The sequence below is a fragment of the Mesoplodon mirus genome (assembly GCF_964341445.2).
Source record: "Mesoplodon mirus genome assembly, chromosome: 4".
In the NCBI taxonomy this organism is placed as follows: domain Eukaryota; kingdom Metazoa; phylum Chordata; class Mammalia; order Artiodactyla; family Ziphiidae; genus Mesoplodon; species Mesoplodon mirus.
In genome coordinates this window covers 13,703,215-13,721,731 of record NC_138979.1, presented here as the reverse complement: position 1 = coordinate 13,721,731, position 18,517 = coordinate 13,703,215, and the positions used below count along the sequence as shown (strand labels likewise).

Genomic DNA, 18,517 nt, shown 5'->3' with positions numbered 1-18,517 from the left:
ATATTAAAAAGATGAAAACTGAGTAGAAAATGACAGTTGTTTCTATGAAAACCAAGTGGATGATTTGGAAAGCTCAATGAAAGAGTTGCTAAAAATGCTGTTAACTAGATGTAAATAAGTCAATGATGAAAGACTGAGCGATGGATATCATACAAATCTCTAAGGCTTACACAACTACATTGCTTCACAAGAGTATGGTTTAACTCTTCTTTAGAGAAATCAACTGGAAATTTGTCCTTAAAGAAACCAAGATGATAGGTATGGTTTACGCAAGAAAAAGGACTCCTACTTAAAAATAAAACAATGGCCCTGTATCACAAGAGTGGTGAAGAAAATGTTGAAGGTCATGTGTATCATTTTTTTATATTGAGGGCTCTTTTATCACCACTGTGCCAGTTACTAATACAGACTGCTTCGGGTAAAAAGGGCTTCCTCTAAATTTCATAAATACCTTATTTAAGAAGATCTCACAGAAGTGTCACATGAAAATTTCACTGTTGTAGATAAGGCATATGTATTCACATTACACGATTTTATGAATAATAAATTAATGCAAAGGTCAAAGCAGACAAAAAAAAGCAGACAATCTAATCTTAACAGCAACTATTCAGTATTGCTTTGCTGATGCTTATGAAAGTATAAGCTATATGTTTATCAATCTAAAATACGTTCACTATTACAATTTGTAGCAGAGTCTACTATATTACATTATTTTGTTAGTGAACATGAGAAAAACTTTAAACTTCAAACTGATTCAACAGTTTAAGCAAGTTTCTGCAGAGGCTAAAATGTTTTTATAAAATTCCTTATTTTTGTAAGCCTTCTACAAATGTGATGAGGCAAAATAATAACTTGTAAATCTAAGCCATCTTAATATATTGATTCTGTTTTTGCAAATTACTCCATGCTAATCAAGAAATATGTTAATTTTACCAAGTAAACTTTGTTTCAAATGACTTAGATTAAAATTACAAAGAAGTGTTTCAGACTGACATTTTATGTGATATTTTATTTATACTGCCTCATAACTATACTTTTAAATTCACCTACATTCTGGTTTGCCTTTTGCACAGATTTTAAAGCTGGCAAAAAAAAATCATTCTTTAAAAAATATATGAAATCATGTCCTAAAATATTTTTCTGTCACATCTTCTCATAAATATACCAGTATGATAAATATACTTTCCCCTCTCTCTTATTAACTCTTACATACATAGCATATGAGGATTGTGGATTTTTATTCAAATAAACAACATAAAACTTCAAATAAACAACTTAAAAACAAAAGCTTTTAAATTACCAAAATACTTCAATTGTCTCTATTAACTATAAACAAAATATATGATTCTGTAGGCAATAACTATTAAGATAAACAATTTTGACAAAAGAACTGGTAAATAATTTCTCAAAGGCTAGAAAGAAACACATTAGTAATTTTTAGTTCATTTTCCCTTCAAATATAACATTTTCATTATTAGAGGAAAAAGAGGAATAAAGTACAGAAGTTGGAGTCATTCCCTTCCTTAAACAATTAGGAAAAACAGCTGTTACATGAAGAAAAGTGAGTAGAATTAAACAAATTATCTGTCTCTCTTGCTCTTTGTATTTTCTGAAATGAAACATTTCCTCCAAAATTACAACTTCAAAGAATCTCAAAATTTGTACACCAGGGCTTCCCTGGTGGCGCAGTGGTTGAGAGTCCGCCTGCCAATGCAGGGGACACGGGTTTGTGCCCCGGTCCTGGAAGATCCCACATGCCGCGGAGCGGCTGGGCCCGTGAGCCATGGCCGCTGAGCCTGCGCTCCGCAACGGGAGAGGCCACAACAGTGAGAGGCCCGCATACCGAAAAAAAAAAAAAAAAAAAAATTTGTACACCAAAACTATTATATATTCTTTCAAATATTCTGTTTATGTGTTGGAAATTGTCTAACCAGATGCAACAATTAAAATTAGCAAAGCAATAATAGAATATGTGTTGGTATGCTAAATATAAAAAAATAAGAAATTGCCATATAAATATGATATGTACATTCCATTGTTTGAGGAAGACTGACGAGCAGCAGAAACTTTGATTACCAGTTTAAGACAAAATATCTTGACTCCTCTTAAAGTTGCAAATAAAATGGAAAGCTATATATATTTTTGTTTAAATATACCAATGCTTACGTAAAGTGGTTTTTTTTCACACTATGTACTTAAATGCTATTAAAATATGGTGACACACCATTTGAGCTCTGTTCTTTTTTACTGGATATGCCTTAAATGATTAAATTTTTATTGCTTTTATATCTGTCCTAAAGATAGTATTGCTGCAGCCACATAGCACAGAGAGATCAGCTTGGTGCTTTGTGACCACCTAGAGGAATGGGATAGGGAGGGTGGGAGGGAGACATAAGAGGGAGGAGATATAAGGATATGTGTATATGTATAGCTGATTCACTGTTATAAAGCAGAAACTAACACACCATTGGAAAGCAATTATACTCCAATAAAGATGTTAAAAAAAATGAAGTAGGGCTTCCCTCGTGGCGCAGTGGTTGAGAGTCCGCCTGCCGATGCAGGGGACATGGGTTTGTGTCCCGGTCCGAGAAGATCCCACATGCCGCAGAGCGGCTAGGCCCATGAGCCATGGCTGCTGAGCCTGTGCGTCCGGAGCCTGTGCTCCGCAACGGGAGAGGCCACAACAGTGAGAGGACCGCGTACCACAAAAAAAAAAAAAAAAGAAGTAAAAATTAAAAAACTGAAAACCATAAAAAAATAATAATTTATCAGAAAGAAGATGTGACACATATATACAATGGAATATTACTCAGCCATAAAGAGAAATGAAATTGAGTTATTTGTAGTGAGGTGGGTGGATCTAGAGTCTCTCATACAGAGTGAAATAAGTCAGAAAGAGAAAAATACCATATGCTAACACATATATATGGAATCTAAAAAAAAAAAAAAAAAAGGTTCTGATGAACCTAGGGGCAGGACAGGAATAAAGATGCAGACGTAGAGAATGGACTTGAGGACATGGGGAGGGGGAAGGGTAAGCTGGGACAAAGTGAGAGAGTAGCATTGACATATATACATTACCAAATGTAAAATAGATAACTAGTGGGAAGCAGCTGCATCCCACGGGGAGATCAGCTCAATGCTTTGTGACCACCTAGAGGGCTGGGATAGGGAGGGTGAGAAGGAGATGCAAGAGGGAGGGGATATGGGGATACAGATATATGTATACATATAGCTGATTCACTTTGTTATACAGCAGAAACTAACACAACATTGTAAAACAATTATACTCCAATAAAGATGTTAAAAAAAAAAAAGATAGTATTGCTTTTTCCTTTTTTTTAGTGTCTTGGAATTCTAAGGTGTTATAAAAGCAGTGTAAGAGATAGTTATAGGAAAAAAAAAGAGATAGTTATAGGAATAGATACCTAAATAAATTTTAGAACTATTCTAAATTACGTTTATACTTATACTATTCATTCAATCAGCATTAGGAAGCATCTACTGTATATTCAGCATTTAGATAGCAGGCATAAATTATTTCATGAATAATTAAAGTGAAAGCATCTAATATTATAAGAAAGAGGTACATTTTACCTGGATTAGATGAGGCAATGCTTTTAGTGTAAGGCAAAACCAAATTCCCAGCTTGCAGGGGAGCAAATCATGCCATTGTGGTTTCACCAGTAATCTAAAGGGAAAACAAAAAGCAAAAATAAAGAAGCAAAATATAGAAAGAAAGTTGACAGACAAAAATATTTTTATAATTATCATGAATTCTGTTTTGAATGGTTATTTCAACAAAGGAAGAAGTTTTTCAATGAAATATTTATGACAGTTATCACTTAATCTGATGTATTCTATCATAAAATATATTAGTACAACAAATGCAATTATGTATAATAAGTAAGAGAATCTAGGCTAAGATTTTGGGGAAGGGGACTTGTAATCAAGTTATAAAGATAAAGGAAAAAAAGCCCTGTTTCTAACCTGGACTTTTCATCAGTTTGGCAAAATGAATTCTTAGACTTTATGATTACTTCAGCGGTAAAAGACTAAACATCATCAGAGTGTCCCCAAGTGCTGACAAGCAGATATGAAGACTGTAGCATAAACAAACCAATACATAAAAATTAATGTCATTTGCAGTTCACTGAAGCATTACTCACTGATGTCATCAGAACAGAAGACAGGCAGAATAGTCTCTGATCTCCATCTCACATTGATCCAGTTCCTGCCCTGCTGTGTGAACTATTTAAACCCTTTATTTCTTCCTATGAATCAATAGAAGAAATGGTAGTATCTCTTTGAGTGTGCTGCATATCACTGTCTCTCTACATATTGTCACTCCTGAGCTAAACACTACAGTGATAGACTCTTCAAGTAATACTTTGTTTCTAAAGTTCAGTATAAAATTTTCAAATAACAAGAATTCAGGGGTTTAATTATGTAAATATATATGAACACTTTACAAAGGGAAAAACCTGTAGAACTTTTGCTTAAGATTAGAATGTGTTTCATAAACTATGGCACATTATTAGTCTTTTATAAACAGAATACAGATGTAAATGTTAACATATCTGAAATGGATATACATATGAAGTTGAATCACATTAAAGACATTTTAAAACAATTTTGAATTATAAAATGTTTTTACATACTCCCACCTTTCATTTTTTTCTGAAGCACCAAGTTTTGATACATCCACAGTCTTGCCGCCTGTCTTTTTTTTCTTTTCTCTCTTTTTTCTACTAAGCAGTTCATCCTAATGTGGAAAAAATTATGGTTACAGGTTATCATTAACATGTACTCTTCAAATGTTATCAAGAGTCTTCTGTGAAGGGTAAACATTACAGAAGAACATTTATGCAAATGTATGTAGGGTCCAACATGATTAAGTAAAATCATCAATCTTTAACAATAACTGTTGCCATGGTAACCAGCCCTTAAACACACATGAAGCTCAGCACTGTCAGTCATGTGTATCTCCATAGCAATCAAAGTTTTCTAAGAAGAGAAGGCATTCAACTTACTTTTTCTCATTCATCCAACTTTAATAATGTCACTTCAAAAAGAATGAGTAAACAGATGCTAATTCATGAATACTGATAAATATGTTTATCTTTAGCATATAAATAAAAGCCCATAGCAGAATAAACTATGTAGTAGTATATTAGGCTAAGAAAAATGTAATGTTTTTTAACCAACTGATCTCTGAAATTATAAAATTATACTCATTTCAAGTTTTACTGAGTTAAAAGCTTTTAAAATAATCATTCTTTATATAAGGGCCTGTGACACAAAAATTTCTAAAATCATTTTACATAAAAAATATGTATATCTGGAAGGTGACAATTAAGAAAACATAGCTCTACCTTCTAATTTTCAGCTAGATATTTGAGCCTTCACAAAATTTTGTAACAAACTCATATGCCACATTTTTAAAAAGAAACATATTTTCTTCTTACGTCATGGATTCTTGAAATAGAAACATATCAAATACTAAATGCTAAGTACAAAAAATATTAGAATAAGGAGTATATACAGAAAAGTTGAAATTTTTATCAGTTGAAAAAATGTCTGAAATTCCATATAAAATTAAGGAGGCTAGATCATGTGATTTATTACCAGTAACTTACCAGCTGTTTTTCCAGGTAGATTGACCAAACCACAGCATAATGACCCACTGTGAGAATTATGAACAAAAGTAATGCCAGCTCAGCATTGCTCATTTTTCTCACCCGCCTGTAGTAGAATACAGGCTGTCGCCAATCTGGAAGTCCATTGATCAGAATATCATCATACCTACAGCAGCAAATATAACAGTTTTTCATAGGGAGTTTAAAATAAAAACAAAAAACTTTATTTGTACTTATATGTAAAAAGAGGAAAGAGAAAAGAATTTCTCCAGAAGAGATAACATTTATATAGATTATCAGCATTACAATGGCCTATAAATCAAAACATTGTATCCAATCACAGACAGCCTTCAAAAAGGCACACAGTGATCTGCTGTGGATCCCAGACCCTGTGTGTTTAAACCCCAGTGATGTGACTCCGGTAACGGCAGCTAGGCTGAAGGAGCCAGAGTCCACCTCTCCACTGCAGGCTGCAGAGGGGCCCCGCCATGAAAGTCAGCAACAAGAGGAAGGCTCTCAATGGGGGAAAATCAAGATAAGAGCTCTATTTGCTACCATGAATTATATATTAATGGAATCAAAATCAGGATAAATTTTCTAGTCAGTGCTTTTATTTCCACCCCTTTACAAGGGTTCAAGGTTGAAATATTTATCATTTTATCAAAGCTTCTTAATGACATAAAGAGCCTATAAAATGAGCACTTTTAAATTTTATGTTGGTCACGTTCCTTTAGAGAATAAAAAATTCCCAAATTAGGAGATGTGGAAACAACCAATTTCTCGATAAAACTGTTTATTTGTAAACATTTAAGTGGCAATTTCCTCATTTTTTGGCTTTGCTGAAAGGGAAGAACATAACAAATAACAGCTTTCCTAGTAATGCATTTTAAATCTGCTTTCTTTAGAATGAAATTTCAACTGAATTTAAATTTACCCGCCAGACAGTTATTGAGGCAAACGTTTTTAAGGTTAAAAATCAGGAATAACATTTATGATTGTAAAACTCAAAATGGTCACACACAATGTTCAAAACACACAACCTGTTAATCTTAGTTCAACACAACTCATTAAATATTCTAATCACACTATTTCCAGAATTAAATCTTCACTGAAAGGCCTAATTTGGTGCAACACATTGACCAAAATATTTTAATTAAAAATATTCTGAGTTAGTCGCAGGCCTAATTACAGGAATAGAAATAGGGCCTATATTGTCAGGCAGGTCAGTAGAACTCAGTAGTAGGTTTTTCTCAAGTAAATTGACCGATCTAGGAATAATAGCGCAGCTGCTAAACTGCCAGTCTTGACATGTAAATCAATTTAAATGCAACAACCGCAGTAGCTACTTTGATAGTTATTAAATTGATACCTTGGAGATATGCTTAAAAAAATAAAGCAGAGGATTTATTACAGGCAACTTCTTTTTCGGTACAAAAAATATTGGTTATAAATTCCAAATATATTTTATCAGGCTATCTAGAAAATGTGACTTTTAGAATCAACTTAGGTTATTAATAATAATGGCAGATCAGAATAACCAACGTTCAAAGCAAAGGACGTTAGTGGTACTAAACTCTTAAAGGCAGGCAAATTGCGTAGTATACAAGAATCTACTAGTTAAAATATGGTTGTGTAGTAGCTGGGCCAAAGTCTGATGTTAAATATTCTTTTTCAATATTTACATAGCAATTCTTGAACACTAATATCAAGACACAATAACATGATTTCATCAAAAGTTATCATTCCTGTCCTTGAAAATTTATCTTTAAATCTATTTCTGTAAAAACTGACTCATTTTAGATTAGAAATGGATTGGCAAAAAGGTTTTAAGTGGTATAATGCAAGATTACAACATTTGAATGAAGTCCAGTGAATGAAGTCCTGAATTTATTCTGAATCTACATTCTACTTCAGATTTGTTCAGAAAAAAAGGTGGAATATAAAAATAATTATTTTCAGCTAATCTCTCCCATGAAACAACTTCAAGTAAAAAGTGTGGCTATTAATAAAGAACATCTAAGAAAGTGGCAACAATTCCCTAAGAGCATGGCTAAGTGTTAAATTTGTTTTAGATCTAAACTGTACTGGAAGAAAACCCAGCTGAGCTCATAGCTGCGAATCTTGTATCAAATATTTTATCACCATCATCTTTGAAATGCTATGTGTCTGTTAATAGCTACTATTTTCTACCCCACATATAAATTGTTAGTGCACAGCTAAATTCAAGATAGCAAAACCTTATGCACTGAACACATTAAACAAAACTAGGTATTTACTAGGCTACGTCTGCCACTCTAAACAACAGTCTCCAAGGATTAAGCTTAGAATCAATGCTCTATTGATTTTACTATCAATGAACATTATGGCTCACACGACTGGCCATTTTAAGGGAAGATAGCTTCTATTATAGTTCACTTTTTAGAATATATGCTGTTAAAAGATAAATCACTGCTTTCCTGAAACACTGAAAAAATAAAGATATTTCTTAAAATATACACAGACATTATATTCATAAGTTATTTAAGAAAAAAATGTTGTGTTGACAACATAAAATTTAAAACATCACTGTTATGCCTTTTCTATATTTAACACATAACACTGTTAAAATAATTGAGCTCATACAAACTGCTCTTAACAATTTGTTAAAATCAGATTAAGAATGTACACATAAAAAAATGTACACATGTATGAATATTATAAGAAAATACAAAAGTAAATTTCTATGATAAAATATCACTAATGTAAAAAATCATGTGGAACTATTAATTAGAAATTAAAACATTGATCAATTCTACATATGGCCTAATACATGTTTACATCATTTGATTTTCTTAAAATGCCCATGATGAACATAATAATGGCTACATAATTATGTGAGTTCCATTCTATAGTCTGCAATTCATCAAATATATTTAGCCTAATACAAACATTGGAAAGTAAATCTAAAAATGATTAAATTACCAGAAGAAAAAAAAGTACATAAATTAAAAATATTATTAGCATGTTTTGAAGAATAAAATAGTAACTATGAAATTAAAATAGAAAACATGTATACTATGAAAATGAATATTGAAATATTTCTAGCATTTGCCTAAATTGTGAATCTCCCATTGTAAAAAGAATTTTTAGCTTAAAAGAGTAACAATAACATCTACTTATGTCACATACTGAAACTTAAGAATAAAAATTAATTGTAAAAAGATCATAAACAGGAAACAAGCTTAAATTAATTGATATTACTCTCCTTTATAAAATGTACATATGTGCCAAAAATTGTGGTACACGGCACTTTATACATTGTATATAATACATGTCTTATAATATCTCCTAATTAGGAAAGGTACTAAGATAGATTTCTTATTCTCAGGTTAATGTTTATTTTTATTCAAACACACCTGTAATCAAATTTACAATAAGGAGGTAATGGATTTGTAAAAGTTTCGCAGATTAAAGCTGAGAAAACTATCCTTTCCACTGGATTTGTAAATAAAATGTGACTTTACCTAGTAAACTAAAAAAATACACTGAACTTTTACAAATATAGTACCATAAAATAGACAAAAAAATTTTAAGTTGCACAAGAGGGTTAGCAAAAGAATACTGGTAAAATTTTAAAATAGATTTTAAACAAGAGTAAATATACTAATATTACTAAAGCACAATCTAGTGTATATATGTAGTGATTAGGATCTACTCAGTACTTTATTCCAGCTAACACTCAGGGCACTTGGATAGAAATTTATGTCAGAACATAGCTGAGCTACTATTTCCTAAAATAAGCAAGTTACCTAAGGAGTTCAGAAGACTTCTATATTAATCTCCCTTACACGAACCAGGAAACCTTTTTTCATGTTACAGTCTATGCCTTTGGGAGGAAAAAAAAGCTTAAAAGTTTATTCACAATTATACTCCTAGGAATCTAGCCAAGAGAAATGAAAAATATCCATTCACACAGACTTGTGTGTGATAATTCACAGCAGCATTGTTCATCATAGCCAAAAAGTGGAGACAACCTCAACGTCTATCAGTTGGTGAATGGATAAACAAAAGTGGAATGTGGAATACTATTCAGCAATAAAAAAGAATGAACTACTGGTATATGCTACAATATGGATGTACCTCAAAAACATTTTGATAATAGAAAGAAGTCAGATGCAAAAGACTACATATTAGATGATTTCATTAATATGAAGTGTCCAGAAAAAAACCACATTTATAGACACATAAAGGAGATCAGTGATTGCCTGGGGCTGGGATCAGAATGGGGAACGCCTGCAAATGGACTTGAGGGAATGTTTTGAGGTGACAGAAATGGTCTAACACTGGTGGTGTGGTTTGCACAACTCTGTAACTTTCCTAAAAATCATGGAATTGTACACTTAAAATAGGTAACTTTTATGGTATGCAAATTATACCTAAATAAGGCTGTTTTAAAAAATAAAATTTGCCTATTCCTTAAAAAAAAAAAAAAAAGTTACCCAGTTTGTTATTTTATCTATTTCAATGCTATTCCCTTTTCTACCAAAATTTTTTAAATGCACCTGATTTCAGTGAAAATACAATTATTTGTAAGGGAAATAAATAGATTAAAATGTCTATGACAATTTCCCAAATTAAAAATTCCTGGAAGGTTACACATTACTTATTTAATGAATATTTATAATAAATAATTGTGATACCAAAGAGCATTTTTAAATATCAGTATAAGACAGTCTTCTTTCAGAAGATAAAACTATGTTTTTTTTTTCTAAAGGAATTATAAACATTAGATAATTGTCTGTAGAGGTGCATTTCTCGTATATGTTTAAATACTCATAGGTCACCCGGCCTCAGGCGCAAGCTTTAGAGGATTGATTCTCAGCTTGATTAACTAAGACTTTTGCCTCAAGGAAAACCAGTTACCAAAGAGTTACTTGTGCCTCAAGGGGTATAAATACTACAGCTGTTTGTGTAACTGTCAGATCCATTTTTTTCTACTAACACTCTACAATAAATGCAAAGGGAACTAATCCTAAAAAGAAAATGTTAGGTGAGTCTATGTTAATGAAGAAACAATTTTTACATGAGAAGTTATTTGTTCTGAAAAGATATAAATAATTTCGGTAATTGGAAGAAATTGTTACAAAGTTTACTGACTTTTAAAATAACAACAAACAAAAAGGCAAAATCTGATGCCAAAGATGTAGAGACACTAAATAAAGCTATCTTTACAGACACGTTCTTGATGTGTGAAACAAAACTAGGGGCTCAGTGAGAGAAACCAACTAGAAAATATGCACAGAATGACCAACACTTCTTTCAACACACTTGTAGGACTCTTTCAACACTATGGATTATCTCAAACCAGAGGAATGTCTGCTATGGTATCTGGACCAATGCCAGTCCCTTATTATAAAGCAAAGAACTCTTCAAGAGAATATCCTGAGTCCTTGCTTTGCAATCTGACAAACAGAGGTAATTCAAATTAAAGAGTTAAGATGAGAACCAAGAGTGGTAGCTGACATTGTATGATACAGAATAATTCCAGGTAATACATTTGAAGAAAGATTCAGAAGGTCACATTGCATACTTTTCTGGATTGTCTTTAAGATATATTAGCCTCCATAGAGAGATACAGATATTTAGGCTGGCTTTAGCCTAAAATCTCAAATACCTACCTTTTTCTTTAAAGGTACTCTTACTGTAAAGCACTATTTTCAAACTACAGATTGTAGCTCACTAATACCTCCTGAAATCAACTTAGTGGACCACAATCAGCATTATTTTTAAAAAGAAAGAAGACTTGTCTAGACTAGCCTAGAATAGAAAACATCAGTCTGTTTCACACACAATAAGAAGTGTTTTGTCAAATTTTTGTTTCAGTTGTGTGTGTGTGTGTGTGTGTGTGTGTGTGTGTGTGTGTGTGTGTCCTGAGGCACGATGCAAAATGTATTTCTTACCGTGGGTCTGACTTAAAAAAACTCTGAAACCGGTCACAGTAGTGTCTACCTTCCACACATTCGGAAGAGCAGAGGAAGGGGGTCTCTCTGAAATCTCCTCTTAAGTCACTAGCATATAAACCACTGTATAAATACATTACTACTCTGCTGAAAGAGGCCCAGAGAAGTCTCAAAGTGAGGTGGCTGCCTCTTCTCTGACGTTCGACCCTAAACACAGAATCCCTGGAGCAGAAGAAGGGAAGGGATGGAGGCGAAAGAAATAGGAGAAAGAAGCCAATATTTTTCTTCTACTCGTATCTTCTACAGATTTATACAAGTCTGTTCTCTCACTCACAAACTGGGTTTATTATTTTGAGGAGGAAACACCAAGAAATGGTAATAACTTGAATATCACTAATCGCCTAATTGCAAAACATTTAAGAAATAGAGGGGGGGTAAAAAGCCCCCCAAGCGCAGATAGGAGCAATTACTGATATATCAAAAATAATTAGGCATTTGTTTGAAGTCAAGTGGAATTTTATTTCCCAGAGCATAGATACTCACGTTAAAAATATTAGCTAATGAAGCCATGATCCTGAAGTCTATGAGTACTGAATCAACCTAGTGAATATTTTCAATAGAAATTAACTCTCTTATAAACATACATTTTAAAAACAATGCACATCTTGAAAGGAATGAAAATAAAATGCTAACTTATAATAAAATGTTTAACGAGACAATTCTCTCCTTTATAAACTGAGACATCAAAGTATAACATCTTAATTCAAAAGCAGATGAACACTCACCTCTGCCTTCGTTCATCATCCTTTAAAACTTCATAAATGGCCACCAACTAAAACAAAAGCATTACTTTAAAAATAATCTCAACTATAGGAAATCACTTAGGGAGACCAACGCACTATAATTCACATGCAAAAACCCCATGCACTCATATATACAATGAACAGATAAAATCTTAATTATAAGTAAGATTTTACGGTTTTGGTAGCACCTTAAGAGGTTAAAAATGGCTTGATACCAAAATAAATCTTTTTGAAAGATGCAAAACTAATAATTATCTTAACGTGATTTTTAAAAGCAAAAACTGTAATTTAGACAAGAAAATTATGACAATTATGACCCCCCAAGAATTTAGAGATTCTAATATAAAAAAATGTTGGTAAAAGCATATTTTGTAAAAAACTGAATAAATACGTATACATTATATTTCTAAACTACAACCTCATTTTAAATGGAAATATTCTACGTGTATGTTACTGTTTCTACCATAAACATTTATTTATAAATTATCACAAAAATACATATACAATAACAGCATATTTCACTTACTTGTCTAAACTGAGTTTCTGCATTTTCATCTTTATTCTTGTCTGGATGCAAAGTTAGTGAAAGCTTACGATATGCTTTTCTAATGTCTGCAGATGAAGCATCCTGGGGGTGGGGGGAGGGGAAAAACACAAAGCAAACTTTGTCAGTAAAAGAAATTCCCAGAACCTTGTTAAGATCTGAGAAGACAGCCAACCAAGTGCAGGACCCCAGGCAATGTAATTTGAGCAATCAGTCTAACAACCAGGCTATGCAACTAGCCTGACCCACATGACTGAACAATTATTCAATCTAATTTGGCTCTCCTCTTAACTTTTCATTACCATACATTCATTTAAAGAAGACAGTATTTGGCAAAACTTTTCAAACACTTGCCTTCCTAAAATTAACCAATAAATCTTTTTCAGTAATTAAGAGATCAAAAAGAAACAAATTAAAAATTAATACATCCGTGTGCCTTCAAGGAAGGTCTTTATTTATCTGAGAATCCCAAAGCCAATGTCTGAAGCCCAGGCTTACCATATGTGGTTCCTTCATTGCTATTTATATTGAATTTACCATGAAGCAACAACCTATGGAATCTCAATTTCACATGTCAAAAAGTATGCCTATCTGAAGGCAGTTAACTTTGCATTTACCCAAAATAATTATAATTAGAAATAGTTATATATATTGTCCTTAACTTTTTTTTAGTACTTTATAGGTTATTTTCAATGCTGTCCAGTTTCCATAGTCTGATTTGCAGAAATAAATTTGCCCACTATTTATGTATTACTAACATAGTTTAAATATATTTTAAAAGGTCATGATAGTTGAGGAAGAGTACTTTGGATTAAGTGGATATTAAAATTGAATTTTATGTAATCCCGTGTGTACGTGTAAACTCAGAGAACATCATTTTACATGGCCAGTAAAAAATACATGACAATAACAAAGAACACACTGTTAAGTTGGGTATAAAACTTGACCTCCACTAAATTTAAAAGTTATTGCAAAAACTAACATTCATAGTGGGGCAAAATGAGAATAAAGTTGCTTATTAAATTTTATCTTATTTTTTAGCTGAGTATTTGTTCAATTAATTCCTAAAACTGATTTACTAAGAAGTTCAAATGACTAAAAAAACAAAACATAACAAAAGTCTGTGTACCTGGGACTAAATAGCTGTTAAAGAAACAGAGGTGGAAAGAGGCAAAGTGAGACTACAATTAGTCTGTCAAGCTCTCTTTCATTACCAATTTTCTGGAGCTTATTGCTCCAGGCAATCACTCTACTTTAAAGTTTCAACTTAGGTGTGAATATTTTTCTGACTTGTGGAGGGCTGAGGAGCTATAAAATTAGCAGAGTAAGTTTCGCAGGTAATATGGTTATAATTTTCATTCTCATTTGCTCAATGGAATTGATGTGTTCCTTATACTTAAATGATAGGTAGCATGTAGCAGAAAAGGATGACTATTTACTGAAACTCTGTGATGGAGATTTTGTTGAGCAAAGAGGTCAAGTGTCAAATGAATTCTCATTCTCTAACTGGGACTTTAATTTTAGATTTTATTAAATTGGGACTATATCACAGAGAAATTCCAAAAGTAGATTTCTTACAAAATAAGAGTGTATGTATTTGCTTATGTTACAAAATTAATACATGCTCATTATGGAACATCTATGACTTACATAACAGTCACCTAAGACATTTCCCTCCTTCCAGACTTGGCAAGCTGACCCCAAACCTCCATTTTTCTGCCGCAGTATATACCATAAGGGTAAATGTGGCCAGATGGCTCTCCTATTTCAAACCCTTCAGTAATGCCCAAGAACCTTCATCATCTGTCTTTTCCAGTCTTTTTAGCTTTATATCCCACTATCTTGGTCCATCCTCCTTGTCCCCCAAACCATCACATGATACAATGCTGTTCTCCAACTTTATGTTTTTGTTTTGCATCCAGCTGTAGATACAGACAGTTCTCTCCTGACTTAGAAATGGGCCTCTCAGGCTACACAGAAATACTGCCTATTTTCCTCTTGAGAATCTGCCTAGTAGGTTTATTTCACTAATAAGTGGAAAGAACTTATTAGTTTCATGCTAAGTGGACAGAACTGAAAAACTCAGAGGTTTTCCTGTCTAAAAGACATGCTTTAGACAAGCTGCACCTCAAACTAGCTTATGTATGTATTAAATTTTAGTTAATTACTTAATGAATCTTAACTTATTTTATCCTCATAACAAAGCTATAAGTATAGTTGTTAGCAGGCCCATTTTACTGATGAGGTAAGTGAGGCAAAAAGAAGTAATTTGCTCAAGTTCATACTACTGGCAAATAGAGGAAAACAGAATTCAAACCCAGAAAATATTGCATCAGAATCATAGCTCTCTATGTTGATTCTTTAGATTCAGTTAGTAGATTTCATCTGCGCCACTTCACAAGGGCTAAAGCTTTTGGGAAGGCAGTGAGAACAACTGCTACAATCCTACTGAGCTGATAAACTATGTGGAAAACATCCACATAACTACAATGGAATATGGTCAACTGCAGTTTTAATGGTAAAGATCCTGATATATGTTGGCTTTTACAGCACATTTTACATCGTATTTCTACTAGAGACCTGAATGTTAGAACATTCATCTCACATACACAGTGAATGAGACGTTTTATCTCTCTGGCTTTCAGAGAAAAATTTCTGATAGGACTATGGGTGAACTGACCATCTTTAACACTGTTGACATCAGGAGATCTACAGGGTTCAACTGCCAGAATTCTTTTCCTTCTAAATGTGATATGTTTTTTTGGCAAGCTGGACATGAATTATCACAATACTTGGATGACCTCTGTAAAGAAGAGATATATGGTCATTCTTTTTGGGTTTTTTTTTTGGGGGGGGAAGGCTGTGCCACACAGCATGTGGGATCTTAGTTCCCTGACCAGGGATCGAACCCGCGCCCCCTGCATTGGAAGTGCAGAGTCTTAACCACTGGACGACCAGGGAAGTCCCTGGTCATCCTTTATTTAAAAAAAAAAAAAAAAAAAAAAAAAAAACCCACAACAACCACCTATGAAAATAATGTTTGTCAAAACTGAAAAAAATGTGATGAGACATCAATGAAAGTGGCAGAGTAGGGAACTCCAAGGGCCTGTCCCTGAAGAGAAACAGCAAATAACCTGGCAAAACCTGTCAGAATCAACTTAATCTGAACTCTTCAAACTAGTCAAAGGATTCCAGCAATCAGTCAAACACTTAGTCAAGCAAAAGGTAGCTAATTTGCAGTAAGGGTCCTGAAGATGCCAATCTGAGTTACTGGTGTGGGTTCCTAGTGTTAGAGTAAGCAAAGTGGGCTTTGTCCTCCAAGAACTGTGGCTGCTTGCTCTGGCCTGTCTTTTGGTTCCCTGACAGACTGTGTAAAGGGCTTACCTTTATTTTACCAAGCTCAGATCTCTCCCAGTGCAGAGAGGCAACTGTTCAGGACACTTGTCAAAACCATTTAAGGGCAAATTTATCAGCAGGTGCCAAATGAGGCAAGGGATGGCAGCTGGGGTAAACAATAGACACATCAAAAAGCTTAGGAGGAAAAACTAGGAAGTGAGATGCTTTGGGGAATATGGGATTTGAAATGCTCCCACCAGAAGACCCACATGTGTGTGCCCAAGGTGGAGTAGCTGCTCAGAAACACCTGAGACGGCCCTAAATTCTCACTTCTAGCTGAGCTTTAGGCTGTATACAAGCAGCAGGTGAAGTCTAAGGGTGAGTTGTAAACTGCCTAGCTAAGTGTTGAAGGCATGCCCCAACATATACACAGGACCCACTGCCAAAGATTTTGACCTTTTTTTGTTTATTTGCTTCTGGTCCCAAACCTTTAAGGAAATCTCTGCTGAATCATTAGCTGACCCCTAAGCTAATCAAACAGATGTCAGTGGCCACACATGGCAAAGAATATATACTTTAGAAAATTAGTTCAGAAAAATCACTAGACAAACGAACAACACCAACCACAGGCAGCAAAAAACAAACAAACAAAAAAAACCCTGATGAGGTAAAATAATCTAATTACATTATATATTCAAAATGTCCAGTACTCATTAAAAATTATGAAGTATGCAAAGAAACAAGAAAGTATGGCCCACACACACAGAAAAAAGGAATTAACAGAAACTGTCCCTGATGGAGACCAGACACTGGATTTACTGGAGAAAGACTTTAGATCAACTGTTTTAAATATGCTCAAGAGCATGTACAAAGAACTAATCGAAAGAACAAGAATGATGTCTCACCAAATTCAGAATATCAACAAAGACATAAAATTATAAAAGGAACTAAAGAAAAATTCTGGACTTGAAAAATACAATAACTGAAATTTAAAAAATCACTAGAGGGGCTCAAAAGCAGATTTGAGCAGGTAGAAGGAAAAAATCTATGAACTTGAAGATAGGTCAATTGAGATTTTCCAATAAGAGGAACAAAAAGAAAAAAAAAAATGAAGAAAAATGAACAGAACCTAAGAGATCTGTGGGACACCACCAAGCCAACATACGTTTAATAAGAGTCCAAGAAGGAAAATAGAGAAAAGGGCAAAAACAAACAAAAAAAAGACTGAAAACTTCTAAAATTTGATAAAAGACATGAATATACACATCCAAGAAATCTCAACAAATCCTAAGTAGGGTAAAGACAAAGAAATCCACACCTAGAAACATTCCACTCAAACTGTTCAAAGACACAGAGAATCCTGAGAACAGCAGAGTGACTCATTATGTACAAGGAATTCTCAAAAACATTAACAGCTAATTTCTCATCAGAAGCCATGGTGGCCAGAAGTTAATGGAATGACACATTCAAAGTGCTTAAAAAAAATCTGTTAAGCAAGAATTCTATATCCAGCAAAGCTATTCCTCAAAATAGAATGAGAAATTAAGATATTTCAATTAAACAAAAGATAAGAATTCATTTCTAGTAGACTTGCTCAACAAAAAGTGCTGCAGAGAGTCCTTCAGGCTGAAAGAAAAAAATACCAGGGAGTAACTCAATTCATACAAAGAAATAAAGAACACTGATAAAGATAACTATATAGATAAATATAAGTCAATATTCATGTATTTCTAGTTAGTAACTCCAATTTTTTATATGATTTAAAAGACAACTATTAAAGCAATAATAATAAATGTCTTAAATGTCTTAAATAATAAATGTCTATGTCTCAAATAAAACAATACTATAGATCTTTATCTATGTGCATACATGTATAAAGATGTAATCTGTGACAATAACTATATAAGGAAGGGGAACACAGCTACAAAGGAGCCAAATTTTTTATATGATTGAAACTAACTTGCTATTAATTCAAACTAGATTTCTATAAATTAACGTTAATTGTAACCTCCATGGCAAACACTAAGAAAATAAAGATCTACTGTAAAAGAAACAAAAAGCAGATCAAATGGTACACTAAGAATACTGTGAACAATTGTATGCCAATTAGGAAACCCAGATGAAATAGACAAATTTCTAGAAACACACAAACTGACTCATGAAGAAACAGAAAAAACAAATAGACCTATAACAAGTAAAGAGATTGATCAGTTAATAAAAATGAAAAAAATCCAATGTCCTAAAAAGAAAAGCCCG

The 18,517-nt window shown here is 33.2% G+C and overlaps 1 protein-coding gene across 1 annotated transcript in view; it reads right to left on the bottom strand.

The window, feature by feature from the left end:
• DNAJC1 (DnaJ heat shock protein family (Hsp40) member C1) overlaps positions 1-18,517 on the bottom strand; it is a 210,314-nt gene that overhangs the window by 123,794 nt on the left and 68,003 nt on the right. Inside the window, exons 2-6 of the mRNA XM_082617246.1 lie at positions 12,908-13,009; positions 12,364-12,410; positions 5,640-5,805; positions 4,668-4,765; positions 3,598-3,691 (exon numbers count right to left, since the gene is read on the bottom strand). Coding sequence (XP_082473372.1) covers positions 3,598-3,691; positions 4,668-4,765; positions 5,640-5,805; positions 12,364-12,410; positions 12,908-13,009 — 507 coding nt within the window. The remainder of the gene's footprint in view (positions 1-3,597; positions 3,692-4,667; positions 4,766-5,639; positions 5,806-12,363; positions 12,411-12,907; positions 13,010-18,517) is intronic.